The following is a 21,460-nucleotide window of genomic DNA, read 5'->3' as shown; positions in this document are numbered from 1 at the left end:
CGGATGACATCTCAAATGACATCACTGATGACATCATCCACTTGACAATCCGATACACCACATCATACACTATTATAACCTTTCATCACTCACTGTAAAATACAGAGTACCATATTTGAAACCATTGACACACCAATGCCAGTTACTACATACCCACTCACTGATTCCTAAGTCTACACACACAACTAACCATTCAACAACAGAATCATCTATACATGCAGTCAATAATTAATAGAACACTATCAAATGCACTTATACACATATATAGACATTGACACATCAGCAGTCATCTTAGTCGGTTATGCAGTCATCCTACTCACTCATGAAAAAAATGTATCGCACTTAAATTTACTCACTTACACAATTATCCAACGACACCTCATTTATTCAAACACATAGTAACTCATCGTTAATATGTTAAAAAAGCACCATTGCAATTATACACTCATTCATATATTTACTCTCACAATCACTGACTCTTACACAAACTTATTTATATACACCAACTCTCACATACAATGCCTTTTATTTTTTTACTTTGTTGAAGATGTACAACTAAACATATATTCGCTCACCAACACACAAATAAATACACTCAGTCACCCAAACAACTGTTTCCACATGCACTCTTAAACCCATACACCTAGTCAATCAACCATTCACACATCTATACATAGAGTTACACACACCCCATCCAACCACACACAAACTCAGTGTCCCATACAAATACTCACCCAACTAATCAATAACTAATATACACACTCATGTAGTTAGTGACCAACTGAGGCAGAATGTTATACAACAACAGAGACAGTGCTGCACACATTCACATAGTTTCGTTACTAATCCATGTATTAAGTGAGACACTTTTAATTACTCACTTAAAAAGACAGACAGCTACTAAATCCTCCATCCAGACTCGATCTTCAATACAGATTGGTATATATATAATACATATTTAAATTTCAAACTACACCACATTCAGTGGATGATGTAATCAGTGATGTCATCAGTGATGTCATCAGTGATGTCATCAGTGATGTCACTGACCATGTCATAAATGATGCAATATGTGACATCATCAGCAGTGCATTGCGGGCGCGTGAGTTATAGTTAGCAGAACTAACTATAACTCACGCGGAGGAATTTCTATGGTTTTGTACGAGTGAAATGGGCAGCGAACTATAACACCCCTGAAACCTATGTTTTTTTCTGTGAATATATATATATTCACTGAAAAAAACATAGGTTTCAGGTATGTTATAGTTAGGAATTAGCATTTAAAAAACCTTAGCAATTCACAGAAAAAACCATAAGTTTTAGGGGTGTTATACTTAGCTGGACATTTCACTCGTACAAAACCAGTGAAATCCCCCATTATAGTTAGTTCAGCTAACTATAACTCGCGCGCCCGCAATGCACATATTACATCACTTATGACATGGTCAGTGACATCACTTATGACATCACTGATGACATCTCAAAGGTTTTTTAAATGCTAATTCCTAACTATAACGCCCATGAAACCTATGGTTTTTTCAGTGAATATATTATATGCCTATAGTCTTTTGCACTGGGTATTGCTATTGTTTTGATTCTTATGTACCTGGTATTATTCTGATATCACTGCTCACTACTCTTATTCAAGCATATGAATCTATGAAAGACACCCCAATACTGGGGAAGAACAAAAGTTACTTACCTGTAAACTGTGGTTCTCCAGTATTGGTGTCATTCATAGATTCACACCTGTCCCACCCACCTCCCCTCAGAGGCTCCCATCATATATTTGACTTCTATGTCACACTTGTGCTATGAAAATCTGAGGGCCTGAGCCTCTGGGGAGAGGGTTCTAGAGGGTGCGGACGCCTGATTGGCTGGATTTCGGACTAAAACATAATGACAGTAATTAGATATGACAAGTTGTCTATCCATGAAAACTCTATGGTTTTTACTTTCTTTTATGCCTATTAGGCTTATGTTATTACTGCATTGCTATGTTATGTACCGTGGGACTCCCACTTCGACGACGGGGAATATTCAAGCATGTGAATCTATGAAAGACACCAATACTGGAGAACCCTCATTGTGAGGCGTTGTGTTACCAGTGCCCTGAAGTTTGCTCTTATCAGAGCAAGCTGTACAACCATTTTAAAACAGATTCAAACAATAGAATGAGGTTAAAAAATGACATTGAAATAAAGGATACATTTTACTAGTCAAGCACCTGGCAAACCGACAGCCAGGAGGGAGATCCTGTCTAAACCGAGGGAGGAAAGCAATATTACCACAAACGTCTCCGCTAATAGTAATGTCTTATGTGTGTGTTAACTCAGAATCACTAAAAAAAACGCTCCGCAGCTGAGTGCCACTGATGTGTTATGTAATTCCGTGCAAAATTAGTCTGGCTTCTAGGTTATCTATACCCTCTGGCAAAGGTTCAGACTTTATTATGCCAACTAACTATATGAGACAGGGAACATGGTGGTCTGTGTCCCAGGAACCACGTGCCCCTTACCTGGGAATGGTGCGTTCTGGCCAGCAATCAGTCCTCTTGAGTAACCCATATTTCAAGAAAGGCCATACACCCCGATTAAAAGCCTTTTCTGCCTTTAGGGTCAGTATGATTATTGTGATCTGTATATTAGGATATTTCTCGGTTGGATGAAGGACACAAATCAAATCATCAAATGTCTGCCAACTTTTGAATGAAATCTGATTAATCAGGGTTGATCAGGTATGGTAGGTGGGATTACAGTCAGATCGCTATGATTTGTGTGAATATCTTAATGTCCACATTTAGTAAAGACATGTGTCTGCATAACACCCGAATGTCCTTGGGCTTCCCTATCTAGTAAATAGGAGTCATTCCTGATTCTTCAATAGTTTCATACTTCCTTGCTGTGGAATGAGCTATAAAGTTTGGCTAATTTAAGGGCCTCCAGTTATGAAAATGTTTAAATAAGGAATCTGTTAGCCCCTCAAGGTGTCGAGTAGGGGTGGGCGGAATTTGCGTAATCGCGTTACGCAAATCTCCGCGAAACGGTAAAAAATCTCCGCGAACATGCAGAAATTCCGCGAACACGCGGAATTGCTTGTTCGCGATGCTTTTTTCCTGTTCACAGTTGGTGTTTGGGTGTTCGGGGAGAAATATCTTGCGAACATGCATTTTGAGAACGCGAACAAGGAAAAATTTCGCGAAGTCGCGGAAAGCAGAATTTTGGGCAATTTCGCGTTCTCCGCGGAACGCGAAATCACCGAAATTCCGCAAATTTCTGCCCAGCCCTAGTGTCGAGTATTGTTTGTCTGTAAATTGGTAACTACTTTTTCAACCAACTGTTATAGCTTTTTCAGTATTTTGCCTAGTCCGTAGATCTATTGATGGAATTGGCAACTCCTTAAAACCAGTGTTTAGTTCCAGAGGAATCGGGTTATGTCCATATTATAATTTGCTTAAGAAAGAGGGAAATGCATACCTCTGACCCATTTCAGAGTTAATCACATTTCCATAGTGGGTTTAAAATTGGGGATTCTAGTCTTGTCTAGAGCAGTACGTGGTCTTGTAATCAATCATTGTCTGCTTTATCTGCTTGTTCTGAGCATCACTGCTTCAGTTGGAGCAGAGCTCCTTCTGAACATTCTGTTAACAGCATGATTATTTGTCCCCTAAGTGTTGAGTCTCTGATCTGTTACACACTTCCCTCTTCTGATAGCTTTGAAGCGATCCCATACTGTGTTTGCCTGTTTCCTTACTGGCATTCAATAGAAAATATTCTTCTTTTGGTCCCTAGCACGATTATTTGTCCCCTAAGTGTTGCGTCTCTGATCTGTTACACACTTCCCTCTTCTGATAGCTTTGAAGCGATCCCATACTGTGTTTGCCTGTTTCAATTCAATTCAGTTCAAATCACTTTATTCGATCAATAAAAATATCAATCATAAAAGTACAAAGTGCAAAAATACATCACAAGTTAATAACCAGAGAGACCAAGAAAGTTCGTAAGAGCGAAAAGTCAGTTTTCTAGTTCTCTAGATGGATATAAAAAATAAACCGGGCTAAAAACAAGGCTAAAAATGGATCAAGCCACAGATAATATATACAAAAAAAACCCGTCCAGAAGAAAAGAGCTCGGTGGACAATGCTCACAACGTATCATTTAGCTAATTTTCCCTTGACAAGCCTTTGCCTAATCCTCCAAGCATGTCCCAAAAACTTTGCTGTACCACAGATAACACTTGGGATTAACGTCTCATAAGTTAAAATGCGTAAGGCCACCCGATGGGAAGAACAGCCCAAATTGGAACAAACCGGTTTTAGCCACCTGGACCTCACTTGGCTGTATGCCCTACAAGCAAAGAAGAAATGTGCTGTAGATTCCGTAGGGCAAGCACAGCCCGGACAGCCCTCAATATTTCCCGAGTGGCCGCTCCAACCATACTGGAAATCACGGAGAGGGAGTGTACCATACCTGAATTTCAGGTAGAGCACTCTGTCCCCCGGGGACTCGATGAGGTCAAGGAAGGGTTCCAATTTTAGGGTGGGCTTAACATCCAAAAATCTCTCCGACAAAATGCCTGTTTCCTTACTGGCATTCAATTGAAAATATTCTTCTTTTGGTCCCTAATTTCTGTTTCATAGATCCGATCTTTAAGAACTCTGGGATGTAAGTGCCAAGAGTTGGTTATTCCCTATCCAATGGACGCATATATCTCTAAATGCCTACTACTCTTAATTCTGATAATTCTTTTAGGAGGGAGCAAGACCTTCAACTGCTTATGTACTTGTTTTGTTCCCCTTCCCTTCACCTTTATCCAATAGTGCATATAAATGCATTTCCTGATTTAAATTTGCAGAGTATGATGAAAACCGTGTCACTGCCTCTCCCTCCGGTTTACCTGACAATAGTGTATATCACGCTTTCAATCAAGAAAATATAACAAATGAATATTTGGCTATTTTTTTCAACACAATTATTGAAATCCTTTAGGAGTATTATTGGTGCAACCTAATTTGTCATTAATTATACTATAAATTAACATTTTGCCTTTCTTCAGTTAAATTAGGGAAATCAAACGTTTTGTTTGTTTGCTAAAATTGAACCTACAAATTGACCTTTGGTGGGAGGAAATATGTTTCTATAGAAACTTTTGTCAGGGTGTAGTTGAATAATGAAATTCAAAGTTTTCCAAACTATTGAGATGTAAAATTATGAATGTTTACCATTTGAGTTAGAGAAATAACAACTTTGCGTGGCCCTAAATAAAATGCCTTTTCACGCACAACTAATAAATTAACTAGATCTTAATTATGTTTAATTTGTAGTGTATAATAATGTCTTCTTGTTCTAAAAGATGTTTAGCTCTGTCAGAGAGAGATGTACTGGACAATGATCTTGGACTAGTTGAACCCACAGTCTTTACCCTGACTGGTAATCTCATTCACTGACACCAAATGTGTCAAAATTCACACTAAATCTTTTTCAGAAAGAATATTGTGGGTTTCAATTTGTATTTTTGATATCATCAAAACTGGATGTATTTACTTTTTGAGACTCGTAAGAGATGTTGACATGTTTTACCTGTTTTGTTTTTCTCAAACAGGCATTTTTTTGCAGAAAGCAGAAGCGCAAGTTCCAGTTTCAACCAATCAACTTGTTGAGGAAGCCGACGTAAGCATCAGCGACCTGGGCTCCAGTGAGTTGCAGATTCTTTTGAGTTGACTTAGTTGTGGGATTCAAAGGAGGAAGAGGGTGAATACCTTCTAAGCAAGAAACACCCACCCCACCTATTGATCTTTTATTTACATGTTATAGACCTTCTAGAGTTGCTAATTGGACACAGTATGTTCTCTTCTCGCATCAGAGACATAACAAGTTCACCCATGGGTTGGAAAGTGTGTGATGTCATTTAGCCTTAAGAATGTCACACATACACCATTTTGTAGGGCACTGTGTAATCCCCCCTCAAGGAGGTAATATGTCCACACTATGTAGGATAGTGTATGAGCTTTTCTCAACTCAGAATGGTTACAGGTCCTTATGCCCTTATGCGAGGCAGTGTGCAATATCACTGTGCACCATAAAGGTTATAATTCCACCCTTGCAGTGTGTGATCTGTTCCTGGAGCGGATACACAGGTCTATACTCATATGGGAAAGTGTGTGATCTCTTTCCACCAGAGATCACAAGTCCACACTTGTGTTGCACAGTGTGTGATATGACCTTGTCTTAAAGTGAGTTCAAGACCACTTGTGTTTCAACAAACGACTGTAATTCTCATGTGAATTATACATAAATCCACCCCCATGTTTTCTGTAAGTTCAAGCTCAAGAGCGAAGAACGAATTTGCTATTACATACTTCTTTACCTGCACAGGAAAAGTTCTTTTGTACACTCCACATTATCTGCTATCAGACCCCCTTACATCCCTCAGTACATTATGGGGACATTTAATAAGCGACCTCAGAGTGATTCACCTTTTCTACCTACAGCCCATGATGAGGGTTGCTATATTCTGCTACAGGAGGATCAGCTGTCTCACAGTGGAACCTTTTCCAGCAACACTGTTTTGATTTTGAGAAAATTCTTTCTCGTGAGTAACATATCTGCATTTTACAAATATTTACAAACTTTTTTGTACGTTAAATTTCATGGAGTCATTTCCTTCAGCGTAGAGGATGAGGATGTGGCCTATTGCAAGGACCATGATGACGGTACCAGAATAGAAAGCTCTGAAAGGTCCACAGGTGAGTGAATATTGCTCAGCTAGTGTGAACCAGAGGCATCAGTAAGGAACAAGCCTGTGCATTCAGGGGCCATGCAGGCGCCTGTTGTATCCTTCCTGTCACCTTGGCTCACCCTCCATTATCCACTGTTCCTCTCAGCAGCGCCTTATCATCTCCTAAATGATTTTTGCTCTGCAACAGTACAGGAACAAGAGGCCATCATGGCCTCTTACAACCAGTTGTGAAAAGGAGTTTTTGAAATACAGGCCAGTTCATGTAAACCTCATTGTGTGCTCTGGAGGGTTCTGCTCTTGGCCCAGGACAGTTGGTGTTTGCTGGAGTTTGAAGTAACAAGTCACAAGTGATGTAAGCTGGAGTTTGAAATATCAAGTCACAAGTGATGTAAGCTGGAGTTTGAAATCTGATCTATGATGACCTCTTTTTTTATGTTCATGTTTTAGCTTTGTTCCAGATTGTGTGGCAACAGCCGGTTCCGTGCTTTAAAAGTAACACTTAAGGTGCCCACCTTTAATTGATCTTTTACTTAATGGCTTAAAGCTTACCTTCTTCTCCTGTTTATATTTTCATATCCCAGGCACAGTATATTCAGAATTCATCCTTTGGGCTTGAGTGCAGGGCCATAAAACATGGCAATATCACACTGCTAGTTTTGTTTCCCATTCGCACACTGCTAGCAGTATTTGAGAAAGGTTGTGCGTTTGTCCTCAGCTGCTCTTAGACTGTGTGAGTGTATGAGGATGGAGCTGTACGCCATTCTCCAGGCATAGGTCGCAGACAGTATTTCTGTCTGGCACTCTGTGTGCTCACCTCTGTCATAGATTGTGGGCAGTTTTTGAGGATGAGCTTTTTTGTGCCTCTTCCCATTCGTAGCCTGTGAGCAGTGCTGGAGGATGCAGCATGTGTTCGCTCCTCATTTGTAGTCGGTGTGCAGTGTTTGAGGCTGGGGCTATGTGTCCATTCTCATACACTGACAGTGGGCATTGTTTGACGTTGAGGCTGTGTACGCCCATTCACAGACTGCGAGCAGTGTTTGAGGCTGGTGTTGTATGTGCCCACCTCGTTCATTGATTGTAGGTTGTGTTTGAGTGAGGAATGTGTGTGCTAGTCCCCGTTAATAGACTGTCGACCATGTCAGAGGATAAGGCTTTGGGTGCCCATCTGCATTCATAGACCGCAGGTGGTATTTGAGGATGGAGTTATATGTACTCCCACATTCATCGGCAGAGCAGAGTTTGATTCCGAGGCTCTATGTGCCCACCCCCTGTGTGGGCAGTGTGACAGTGGGGCACACTCGGGTCCTTCCTTTACAAAAATGAAACACACACAAGGTGATGGGAAGAATGCTTCCAATTTGCCTAATCGCTGGCAACCACTTGTGATAGCATTCCAACCCATCATTTTGTGTCCACCACGCCACCTCGGTTTGGACCCTTACACATGCAATTCAGTCTTGACCCTGCTCCTCATGCGAACAGTCCAGCCCAAATTTTCAGGCATGGTCCTCCCTGAACCGGAAAACAAACAATCCAAGACCATTTTTGCCCTAGTTCTGGTTTAGTGAGGAACTGGCTGTGCAGTTCGCCCTGGACTGTTCTCATGAGGAGCATGGTTGTGAGGGGAAAACCAGGAAACACTAATGCGACCCCCCCACCATACTTACCTCACTCATCGCTACCTTCTCGCATGCTGTCTGATCAGCTGCATAGAACTCGGACGACAGAAAAGGAAAAAGTCACAAAACTGAAAAGTGACTATCCTTATCCTGTGTTGGCAGAAGGCAGTGCCAAGACGACCAGGAGCCAATCGAAATCCCTGGAATGGGGTGCAAAGGAAATCACTGGACCTAGAGAGACAGAGGAAAGACGCAGATTGTAGGCGGACCCTGGAAAACCTGGAAGACGCTGAGAGCAAAGAGTCGGTGTACTGCTTGTGGCACTTCTATGTTTTAAACCCGCGTGATGACATTTAACTACCGTTATTTTAACCCCTTGTGTGCGCTCGACGGCTCCCGGCCGTCGTGCATCACGGTGGGCATGTGCGCATGACGGCCGGGAGCCGTCGTAATCCCGCCCACCGTTTATTTCTCCCGCACAGCGCGGGAAATAAACTCGCACACAAGGGGTTAATTGACTTTTGGTGTTTTATTTTACCCTAGCCTGAGTGCACGACATAATTTTCCCTGCATGTGCCCGTTTCCTTGAAGATGTCTTTCGTGTAATCTTATAGTTTTAGAGTGGGAGCTGTAGGAGAGTAGGATCTGCTTCACATGGGTACACCCACTTTTTGCTGGTGTTACACTGTTTTTCGACTTTAGTCTGGCTGTGGCCCTGCTAATCAGGACCCCAGCCTAGCTGCTTCCTCTCTAAAAATGGTTTGCATGTACATTACGTTCATAACTAATTGGATTCTGGAGTGCCTTATAAGCCCCTAGTATATGGTATACTATGTACCTAGGGCATAGGTACCTCAGAGGCCTATCAGGGGCTGAAGCATGTATTATGCCACCCCTGGGAAGCACTCCAAAATGACACCATACGTCTGCTACTGCAGCCTGGGTAAGGTGGTGCTTTCACCCCTTACTGTGGTATAGGCTACCTCTATCACTCAAAACAAACAAAATCGGGAATAGATAGGTACTACTCAGCAAGAGCAGTGGAGGTGGATGCACCCTTCCGAAGTCAAGTATATAAACATAGGGATCCACCCTCAGATATGCATGTATGTCAAATCCTCCCAGATTAAGTATGTATTCCTACAGTGGTGGGAAGTACACACAAGTTGTTTAAATACCCCTCACACACCAAAAGATCCTTGGTGTCATGCTTCATCATAGGGGTCTTCCTGCCCCTCTACGGGAAGGGGCGTACTGCGACCTACGTTTACGTGGGAGCACTGTTGTTGTGAGGCAACTATGTGTCGTGTAGGGGTGTGAGAGGAAGGGTCAGGAGTGGATAGAAAAGTGAATTAAAAAATACCTGGCTTGTTGGTCAAAAAAACTTTAATATACCTTAGCGCTGGTATTATTAAACTGTGGGGAAGGAGGTGTATATACCTCAATGAACTATGCCTCCTATATCTACCGACATGTTTTGAAGCCCCCCAAGCTTCTTCTTTAGGACCATAAGGATCCCTTCCTATACTCACAATGTATAATAGTGGTGTGTGATCTATTAATCCTAATGGTGATATATATCAAGTGTAAAGAATATGCTGCAGTTGAAATCACTGCACGCAGTCATGAAGCCTCAATAGGTCGTAGTAGTCGTTAACCTGCAAAAAAAGACGTACTTTACAAGCCATATACTTCGTCCACTGTGAGCAATGGTGACGTGTAAAAAATGTGACATAAGACTTCATAAAATTAGTTTTAGTGAAATAATGGTGATGAAGTGTCCTGGTGCTGAAATAAACAAAGGACGATAACATGAGACAAACACACACAGAACATAAAGCACACACTCTATTCCAAAAGGGCTAGTTATTATAAGCCCATAGAGATTACGAAAGAACACAGCCCTTGTTGTAGCGGTGTCAAGGGTAACAACCTACTTGAGAATTGTAGGGATTATGCACCATGAGCCTTGAACGGGTGGAAGGAGTGCCTGATAGGCTATCTAGGTTTTTACAAGAGAGGAATATACAGTAGTCCAAGGCGACATCCTCGCAATACCGAAGTTCCTGTTGGCTATGCCGTACTTACTGCTCCTGGGACACTGCCCTGCCTCGTGTGACCTCCCCGATGGCTCCGCTGGATAACTGAGCCGTACCAATGAGGGGCTTTAAATAGGACAGCTAATTGAGGTTCCCGCCTCAATTAAGGTAGCATGAATCGCTAGTTGCAGCACCTGTGTGTGGCCGCATGTTTGCTCGGAGGGTTGTGCTGGCTCTGCCATGGGGAACTGGAAGAAGAACAGATTAAAAGGAGATCGTTTTTACGGGAGGGTCACACGTTTAAAAATAGAATGATTGCAAATTGGACCCGGTTGTTAAACCCACTAAATGGTCAAAAGAAGGCGTCTTTTATGCGAATCACGCATATTGTACACCTGGCGTGGCCCAGAAGGGAGGGGAATGACGTGCAAAAAAAGGGCTTGACGCCCTACCTGCCTAACAGAAAGTTACACGAGACAAGTTATTGGTACACCAAGTTCTCTCGTGAGGTAGTGTGTGTGAACTTAAGGAACTCATTCTGCTGTTTGAGCCACGTCATGAAGGATTCTGTTGAGTCGATGCCTCCTTCCCATATTACCAGGACATCATCGATGTACCTTTTCCAGGTTTTGATTTGTTGGAAAAAAGGATTGTTGCCATTCAGAATGTTATTCTCCTCCAAGTGGTGCACATAGAGACCAGCAATGCTGGGAGCAAATGTGCTTCCCATGCTGGTCCCGTGCTTCTGTACATAGAAAGTGTCAGCATACACAAAATATTATTGGTGAGTGCCAGTGAGACGCACTCCATAACCACATTGCGTGGTGTTTCACATTCCCATTCATGGAGAATAACACTTCCTCAATGATAGCCAAGGTTTCATCATGCGGGAGGCTCGTATAAAGGCTCTCCACGTCGAGTCCCATAAGGAGATTCTTACTGGGATCAAACTCAATATTTTTGAGTAGTTGCAGTACAGCCTTGGTATCCCTCAAGTATATACCTGTGGCTTGGACCAAGGGGCGGAGAAACGCATCTGCGAATTTCGATAGTGGTTCTAGAATAGAGTTTATTCCAGAAACTATCGGGCGTCCACGGGGTTGCCCAAGATTCTTGTGAATCTTGGGTATGGTATAGAAATAGGGGGCTCCGGGGGACTTACTGATGAGAAATTCCGCCTCTCTTTTAGAGATCCAATTATGGGCTACTGCCGCTTCCACCTTTGTGGCAATCCTGACCCTGATGGATTCTGTCGGGTCATCATGAATGATTTTATAATTCCTACTGTCTTCTAGGACTACATTCTTTGTCATAGGCGATCGTTGTTTGTAGAACAATTGCCCCACCCTTATCTGCTGGTTTTATTACGATGTTCCTGTCCAGAGATAGTTGGCGTATAGCCTATTTTTCTTCCCTTTATGTGTTCTGGAAGGTCACGTCATCCGGTGCTGAAATACCCTGTATTTCCTCCATCACAGCATTTTCGAATGCCAAAAGTTCCACGGGGAGTGTAGAATCCGGGGGAACAAAGGTCGACTTGTTGCGTAGATCTGTATCCTTATCCTCACCCTCTGATGTTTCTTTGTCCTTGAAGAACACCTTCAGTTTAAGTTTGCGAATGAATTCAGTCATTTCTGTGCATACTTTGAATTTGTCAATTCGGTTCGTGGGTACGAAACCTAGTCTTCTCTCTAGGACCCGACTTTGTGTTGTGTTAGCTGGTGATCAGTCAAATTCACCACCAGATTTACCTCCGGCTGGTTGATGGTTGGGCGTTCGATGCGCCAGTCATGCTCCGTGTTGAGACTCGAGGTGTCTCGTCCTCCAATGTGGACCAATGGACGTTGTTTCCTCCTCTGTTCCTACCTCTCCGCGGGCCCTGGCGTGCCCCTAAAAAAGGCGGCTGACCATGGTAATTATAATCATATTCCTGAGGAGGTGGTACCCACTGGGGATATGGACCCCCCCCATAGGTGGTGGGCCATATGGGTAGGGGGGGTTAGGTGGTGGTCCTTGATAGTTGTTCCACCCCCTTCCTCTTGGGTAGAACGGACGTTGGTGCTGGCTGCCTCTTCCTCTGTTGTAACGGCGGCCGCTTCCTCTACTGGAGTTTGAATTGTCTGAGCCTGTATCCGAAGTATCACCATCAGAATTATGATCCTGATTCTTTGATATATAATCATCCTGTGTGTAAGTGTACACACGTTCGTGGCTGAAGCGTGCCGTGTCTTTTTTCAATTTGTTATATTTGCTCTGCTTAAGTGTCATCTCAAACTCCGTTATTTCTTGATTGAGTTCCTCTAGGCGTTTTTTGAGGACGTTAGGAGGTATATAGGCTATTAGTTGCACCTTCAGATTTTGGATGTCAATCTTCAGCTCTTGGGTGAGCCTAGTGGCTGTCTTTATAATCAGGACCAGCCAGTCCTGAGTACAATGCCACGATATTAGCGACCAGACGCGTTTAAACTCCTTATCATGTTGGAAGATGTAAGGTTCGTTCCGAACTATCAAACCCTGTGGAGCCGCATTGGCCCATAGGTATTCAGTCATGAGTAGACCATGTAGGGCTGTCTTTATCTGTGTCCTCCTAAGGTTGGCCAGTTCATCCCAGTCTGCATGGTTCGGACCTGGGTCAGTACTACCCAGGCCCCTCAAAGGGGTTGATGGCTGCTAGGATCCTCTCAACTTCCTCCTCGGCGAAGGTAAGGCCAATACTTTCTGCCATTACGAGGGGTTGTATTCTTTGTGATAGTAGAAGTGTGTCTAGTGTTGTTGGAACAGTGTGTGTACCTATGGTCGGTGGTGTGTGCTGACAAAGAAACATAATTAAAGGTAAAGGGTTGATTAGCCCTTTACAGGCACGTATACTCTAAATAAAGTATTGAAACCAGTCAGAATCAGGGGGTCAGCGAGACCCACTGGCTCTCAACGCCAGGATCAGGGGGTCAGCGACGCCCAGTGGCTCTCAGCACCAGGATCAGGGGGTCAGAGCGGCCCACTGGCTCTCAGCGCCAGCTGAGCAGAGTTTAACACCAATATCACTGTTTCTCCAGTATTGGGGTGTCTTTCATAGATTCACATGCTTGAATATTCCCCATCGTCGAAGTGGGAGTCCCACGGTACACAACAAAGCAATGTAGTAACCCAAGCCCATTAGGCATAAAAGAAAGAAAAACCATAGAGTTTTCATAGATAGACAACTTGTCACTTCTATAAACATATCACTGTCGTTATGTTCGTAGGACAAGCCCTGATGTGTGAGGCATGTCCTAATAGGGCATTACAGCCATTTTCGTTTTTCACTATTGCAAGGCTACCTGTTTCATAGGCCAGAATGGGCTGTTAAGATTTTTACATCCTATGATCCTAACAGACCCAGGGAACATGGTAGAAATTTGAGTTTAGTATGCCTGAACTCAGAATAATAAAATACATCTTTTAGAAAAGTTTATTTTAATATTCTGTGTTTGCAAATACCGCTTTTAGAAAGCTGGTATTTGCTTACCTAACCATTTCAGCCCGCCTCTGCTATGATGTGTATCTGCCTGTCTGGTTTCTGTGAGTGACAGGGCTGGGGAATTGCAGAGGGGCAGGGCTAGGTAGCCTGGTGGTGAATAGAGAGATTGACATCCAGATGGGTGGGAGGAGTACACTTGGACTCTGAATAGGGCTGTGCTCTGCCACCACAATGCTGGCTCCACCTCCTGTGGAGCGGCTGATGACTCTGCCCTGCACCCTGAATAGAAAGTCAGAGTCATGTCAAAAGAGTGCTCAGGAACTGGTTCTGGCTGGGCAAAGGCCCCTGTACCCCAGAGGAACAAAGGAATTAGGGGTATAAGTATTGGGACCCTGCTCCCAAGAAATTAGATCCTGCTTGATGAGAAGAACCTCTGCCTGAGGAGAAGGAACCGGGAAAGCTGTAAGGAGGAGTACTGTCCCTGACCTGGGGGACTGGCCTGCAGTGGTTGCCTTGCTGCTGAAGGAGAGGAGAAAGATTGCTAAGAAACTTTATTTCAACTTGTGCTTTAAGATCTCCAAGGGCTTGTGACTGAGCTTGCCCCCTGAACGAAGTCCCAGGACCAGTGGACTTCACCGCCTTGATAAACGCTGCTGAGAACCGCCGTTCTCCACGTAGCGCCGAAGCCGAGAGAAGTGTGCGTCTCGTAAATCGACATGTACAATGGGAAGCCTGTGCCAAGCTGTCCGGCCCGAACAATGCAACTGACCAGTCTGCATCGCTGTAGCTCCCTCCGGACGCTGAAGTCTTTACATCACCAGAGGCGGATTGCCCGACTTCCCCGAGGCTACCCTGAGTCCACAGCAAAGCTGAGGCCCACGGCTATCGTGGGTGACGTGGAACCGTGACCCCTGGACACCGTGATCTTTTGCTGAACCATCACCTTCCTGGTCTTCCTCGAAGTTGTGCTATGGGCTCCGAGTAGCCCCAGCCTTGAGCATCTCCTGCACCGAAGATTTCTGGCCTCCACTCCACGAGTGACCCGTGGGCCAGTTTCAAGTGCGACTGCTCGAGGCTCCTTCGCGATCGCTAGCCCGTTGGCTAGTGGGTCCCCACAAAGGCAACTCCTCTTCTGATTGGGCTTTCCTGGTTGCTCCAGACGTGCCCTGACTTACCCTTGCTGGGTGAGTCTCCCAGACCTTGCTGGTCTGCACCACCGTCCTTTCTCTGATTCCAAGTGACTTGCCGTTGCCAAGGCTTGTTGGGTCCAATCTGGTCGCCGACACCGCAGCACTCTACAGACTTCGTGGGACAGCTCGAATCCAGCTCCTGGTCGTCATCGACGCCTCCTGGACCTCGTGGCTGAAGAGTCAAGACACCCGTCACTCACCTGAAGCACCTGACATTTGTGGGCATTGGTCTATCGTGCCCCTGGTCACTGGTAAGTGACCCAGACTCTGTCCCCTCAGCTTTCAGGTTCCTTCCATCCTAGATCCAGGCTTGGATTGCTTCGGACACTTCTCCTCTTCACGGCAGCAGCACTTCTTCGCCAGCTTCCATTGAAATCGACGACGTGACCCGACACCAAAAGACACCTATGCACCCGGCTTGCCTGGGTGAGGTAACACGAGTACTCCGGTGCTCCCGTGGGTGCTATCCCCAGAACTTCCTAAGTCCAAAAGGGTTTGATCCTGACTCGTTTCCAAGTGTCCCTAATCTTTAGATTTCCAACCGCAAAATTGCCGATAGAAGCTAACGGGAACCCGTGGCTGTGTTCACACACTGCACACGGCCCCCGTGGGTGCCCTGTGTCACTACCTTGGGTGGTTCCTTGGGGTCCCAGCAATTCTACAGGCTCAAGGCCTTGTGTCTAGTTCAGTCGTGGTAATTATACCACTTTTTTGGTATATGATTTGGTACATCCCTAGGGCCCAATCGTGTATTCGTGCTAATACTGTTGATTGCTAACTTGTAACTTAAGTACTTCGAACTCCAGTCTCATAAAGAGACTAGAGGGGTGTGTTTTATCTTAAATACATATATTTTAAATATATACCTGGTGTGGTTGTCCTTTCATTGGGTCATTCAAGAGATTATAGACTGGTAAAACATGTTGCTTTACATTCCTTCAAGACTTAGCCTGAAGGCTGCGCTCTTTAGCTACCACTAGGATAGCTTTCAATAAAGGTTGTTTTTAACCGATCACCATAAGGGGTTGTTTGGACTGATACAGGGTGCAAACTATAACTAGTGGACAGCATATATCAGGCCAACTTCTCACAGGAGCTTTCACAGAGTAGAACAGCCTTGCCAAGAACAGGACGTCTGGGATGTGCATTTGAAAGCACGAGAGAGAGAGGTTTGGAATTGGTCTTGAAGTACAGTGTTATAAGCAGTGATGCTCAAATGTGCATTATGTTGTACATTGGGAAGTATTATGAAGTTCTTACTACAGGCTTTGACATGCCCTCATGTCATCTTGAATTCTGACTCTGTCTAGCTTGAGCTTTTTGCGCGCACAGGCAGGCTTTCGGATTACTTAGGTTGTTTAGGTTATTCACGTTCAAGTTTGTTTTGTTGACTGTACTGCCGAAGACTTTCGTAAGCTTCGTTAAGATAAAGGCTGGAACACATTTGAGAGTGCAGAAGGAACGTGAGAACTCTTTGGCCTTTGGAATGCTTGCATGGAAAGTGTCCATTTCTAGTAGGTTTCCTTGGTGCAAGGATGGCCTCTCTGATCCTTCTAGTGTGGTTTGAGACTATAAAGGTGGGGTTTGTTGACTTGGATTTGAGCCTGAATCTGAAAATCCTGAAACCCCCCAGGAATCTGGTTGCTGAGTCTTTTGACTCCGGCTGTGAATCCCCCTGTCTGGAGTGGGCCAAGATGAAGTTTGCACCAGGTGATGTGTTTTATTTTGATAATTGCCATTGTGATATGCGACTGTCTGTGTGCACATTCCAGTTTCCAGTGGCTATAATCATCTTAGGTGTTTTCTTTGAGTATTGACTTTGTGATGTGTGAGAGTCTGTGTGCACATTCAAGTCTGCAGTGGTTATAACATCTGATGTATTTGGTGTACATATCTTTCTCATTTCCTGCAGGACGTCCAGCATTATCTGCTTGTGTTTCATTTTATTATTGTCTGTTTGTGTTTCATTTCATAATATTATCCATGCATTTAACAGTTGCGTTTGCCAAATATGTTCTTGCTTGCATTTATATATATATCCATATACATTTGAATGTTGTTGATTTGACATCTGAGAAAGCCTTTCTGTTACAGAGCATTGCATAAATAAAAGCCCATGCCTTATTCTTTGATGTGCGTTTTATAAAGTGAAATCCCTTTTCGAGTTGGTGTTGTGTTGTTTTTATTGCTTCGTCGTGTTTGAGCCTCCATGTGGGAGGGTGGTATTCTCTATTATCTGGGAGTGCACAGAGCAGATTGGAGAAGCCCACCTGTGCGATTTGAGGACCGAAGACTTCGAGGCCCTGGTGGAGTGGAGCGAGGAGTGGTCGACGCACATGGAGGAAGCACATAAGCTGTCACAACTCAGGAGAGTTGCGGCTGTTGCGGTACATAAGTAAAAGGGGGGAACTCTGGGGAGTATCGGGTTGGAGACGGTGGATAAGGGGATGTTGGGGGGGATCAGCCCAGTTTTAGGGATTTTTATTTTTACTTCTCTCTTGATTGCCTGGTCGTAACAGAAGTCCTTGCACATATTTTTGCTGGCCTTTAGAGAACAGTGGACTTCAGATTAGTCCAAACCTGCTTCTGTGTTAATGTGGCAAAAAATGTGGATACATAGAAAAGGGGGCATTACTAAATAAAACATGCTCAGAGTGCACTAGGATAATTACTGAAGCCCTTCAAAGTGGATAAAGGTAATTCCACTGAAAGCCAGGAAGCTGTGTTTTTTGTTTCCTTCTCTATTAGTTGGTGTTATTCTTTATATTACCCCCCCACCACCCCCCCCCCCAAAAAAAAACAAGAGGAGAGGGTGAAAATGTTATGACTCTTCTATCTGGGAAAGACCTGTTGGGTTGTCTAAACTATATTAACTCACATTTCCTACAATGGTTAAACCCCGATGCCACCTGGGTGTGGTGAAGGAAACTATCTTGACCTTATCTAGACCACATATTTATACTTACCGCTGCCTTCTTTTGCTTTTTGTGACTCCGGGTGACACCCTCCTGGATGAAGAAGACGATCTGGAAGGAGAGAACAGAGGGAAGAAATTAAAAAGAACTCTTATCTCACTGACAATATCAACCGCAAACTATCCTGAAATAAAATATCGCCAACATTAAGAAACACATTTAGCCTCCTCGCCTCTTTTTCCGCCCATCCCCCCCTCAAGGGTTAAGGCCGATTTGCATATATCTGGGTCCAAACGGAGGTGGCATGGTGAGCAAAAGAATGATGGGTTAGAATGGGACCCGAGTGATTGCCTGTAGTTAGACAAATTGCAAGCATTCCTCCCATCACCTTATGTGTGTTTTACCTTCCTCATACACTACCCACTGGTTATGAATGCAGATGGACATCAAAGCCCTATCCTCAGACACTGTCTACAGTCTATTAATGGGGACTGGCACACACATTCCTCACTTGTAGCCTTATTAGTAAAACTATTTCAGGTTGATCCTGCTTGCTGTTTGTTGTGCCTGTTGGGTGACCTAAATGACAGTGATGGTTTTGGAAATTAAAATGTTGGATTTGCCGATTCTTATGCAGATGTGTACTGAAAAGACATGTTCCGTGTACAAGGACATAGGAACATGCCTCCCTATTACCATCCGGTCATAAAGACCATCTTCGTGTCTTTAGGAATTTAGGAAATTGTGGGCTTTTACTTCCAACGATTTCACAATGGGCCATATGCATGAACACATTTTCCAATAGACACAGAATGGGCAAAACCCTTTGATGCATCTGGCCCTAAATTAAGACGTTTGCAAACTTCATGAAATGTCACAAACAGTGGAAGTAGAAAGCAAGTCGGCTATTTCTTCACTTCTCTAGTTGTTAAAGGGTGAAAAGCCTTTTCACCAAGACTTTAAGCTAACGGCGGATTATTTCTTTTAAGACATTGTTTTTAAGGGTTTTAGGAAAGCCCTTAAACGAGTTCTATACTGGCACTGATCTTAGTCGCCACATGCACCATTAGAAGCAGCACAGTATGAGTGAAGAAGCGACGATGTGTGCTGCTTTTAATGGTTAGTTCATAGCAGGTTAGAAAAACCCTAATATAGTAAATCAAGAAAATATAACAATGGATATTTGGGTGCTTTTTCAATAGAATAATTGAAACTATTTAGGAGTATTATTGATGCAACTTAGGGCCTTATTTAGATTTTGGAGTACTGGTTGCTCCTTCACAATGGTGATGGATATCCCGTCCGCTGATATATAAATCATATAGGAACTAAAAGCATTTAGATTTCACCGGACGGGATATCCTTCACAGTTGTGACAGAGTAACCTCTCCTCCTAAACCTAGATCAGGCCCTTAATATGCAAATAATGGTACCACAAATTAACATTTTGCCTTTCTTTAGTGAAAATAGGGAAATGGAGCTTTGCGCTCAATTTGATGAAAATCCACCTGCTAATTGCCCTTCTGTGGGAGGAACATGTTAGCATGAAAAATGTTTTCTGGATATAGTTGAATGATGAAATGCAAAATTTGTCACGGTATTGAAATGTAAAAGTATGAATTTTCCCTATTTGAGTTACGTGAATTCCAACTTTGGTAACCCCTAAATAACACCTAATAAATTAACCAGATCTTAAAAACGTTTATTTGTAGTGTAGGATTGATGCTTGTTTTGTTTTCAAGGATCATTAGCCCTTTTAGAGAGAGATATACTGGACAATGGGCCAGATGTACGACTGCCTGATTTTGCGACTCACACTTTGCGCAAAATAGCGAGTTGCAATTTGTGAGTCGCAAAAAACAATGTATGTACCCAAGAGTACCCCAATTTGCGACTCGCAAATTACTCGCATCGCAATTTAGCGATGATGCAATTAGCGACTCGCTAAGTGCACCAAATTGCGTACGCGGCTGAAAAGTGCTTTTTGCATGTGCAAATAGCGAGCTCGGTTTGAAAGCCCACTTTGCAAGCGCAAATTAAAAAAACACTTCCTGGGAGAGCAGGACCCAAACCAGGAAGTGGTGTCCCAGGAGAATCCTGAACAAAATTGACAGCACATGGCAAGGTGCAGCAGCACAGTCCAACACTGCAAGCCAAACAAGCAAAGACAAGCAAGATGTCCAGCAAGTCCAGTGAGAAGGCCGGGAAGGAGAGGCTGCGAAGCTGAAATACACTGAGAAGGAACTGGACATACTGACTGAAGAATGCTGCAACAACCACGAGCAGCTTTTTGGGAGGTCATCACACACTGTACCTGAATCAGAGAAAAGGTGAATCTAGAGAGATATCCAGCTTCGCATAAATGCCCTGGGTGTGGCTGATCGGTCCCTGGATGACATTAAGAATAGGTGGTAAGACCTGAGCTCCAGGGCCACGGAGAGGGTGGCATCACGGCTGCGTGAAGCACAAGAAACAGAACGGGGCCCATCCAATGTTCCTGAAGCTTCAGCAGCAGAGGTAATGGTGGAAGGTACCCTTGAGAGAGAGGCAGTAGTGGGATATGGGACCCTTGACACATCTTAAGCTCCACCACCCCCTGGTAAGTGTGAGATGTTTGACAGATTAGTATGTCAACCAAAAGCCAGGCCCCACATGCATGCCGCACACCCAGACCCAAGTGCATCTACATGCTCCCTCTACATGATCCAAAAGTCACACTTTGTGCATTATGGGAAATGTAGTACGTGACATGAACAGTGCAGTTAAGGACTGACATGACTTGTGAACATAGTTCCACCACTGAGATAGTGAATCAGAATATACCCTTTATTTCCTCTTTTGTAACACAGATACACCTCTGGGAGGAGAGCCAAGTGACACGCAGCAGGATCAGGTCCAGATGGAGGAAGGGCAGGATGAGCCATCTTGTTCTAATGTCCTGGGAAGTGTTGCGCAGAGTTAATCACAGGCTCCAGCACATGACACACCAGCAACACAGTAGCAAGCACCATCACATCGCACTCTGGGCACAAGGGTCCGGGTTCCGCGTCCAACACAGCAGTCAGGAAGGCAACTTCAGCCTCGGATGCACACTCCCACACACACTGGAGAAGGCACTCATTTGGCATTTGGTGGCTTGGAGCAGGCCATGTCGGAGGGTCAGCACCTGCAAAAAAAGCAGATAAGACTGATTAATGCAAAGTTGAGTCAGGGGTTTAACCACATCACCCAACAAATGGCTGAAAATCAGGCCCCCAAGGAGAGTAAATTTGATGCCCTTACAGGGGCTATTGGGCAGCTTTGCACCGGGTTGTCTGAAGAGAGAGTGCAGCACAGAAGAATGGAGTGCAGCAGGGCACACAGAACGCACACAATGAGCAGGACAATTGGTAGGCTGGCAACAGCAACTATGCAACACAGCAAGCGCACCCTGGCTCTGCAAGTTCAAATGGGCCACTACAGTGGTGATGTTGCATGAGAGCTGCAACAGATTACAGCTGCA

At 44.1% G+C, this 21,460-nt stretch overlaps 1 protein-coding gene across 10 annotated transcripts in view; it reads left to right on the top strand.

Moving 5' to 3' along the window:
• LOC146799811 (uncharacterized) overlaps positions 1-21,460 on the top strand; it is a 373,412-nt gene that overhangs the window by 218,431 nt on the left and 133,521 nt on the right. For all 10 annotated transcript variants that reach the window (XM_085620688.1, XM_085620685.1, XM_085620690.1 and 7 more), the window contains one exon: positions 5,602-5,694. In XM_085620688.1, the coding sequence (XP_085476814.1) occupies positions 5,602-5,694 (93 nt within the window). The remainder of the gene's footprint in view (positions 1-5,601; positions 5,695-21,460) is intronic.

The sequence above is a fragment of the Triturus cristatus genome, chromosome 8 (assembly GCF_964204655.1).
Source record: "Triturus cristatus chromosome 8, aTriCri1.1, whole genome shotgun sequence".
NCBI classification, from domain to species: domain Eukaryota; kingdom Metazoa; phylum Chordata; class Amphibia; order Caudata; family Salamandridae; genus Triturus; species Triturus cristatus.
This window is presented reverse-complemented; position numbering and strand designations above follow the sequence as displayed.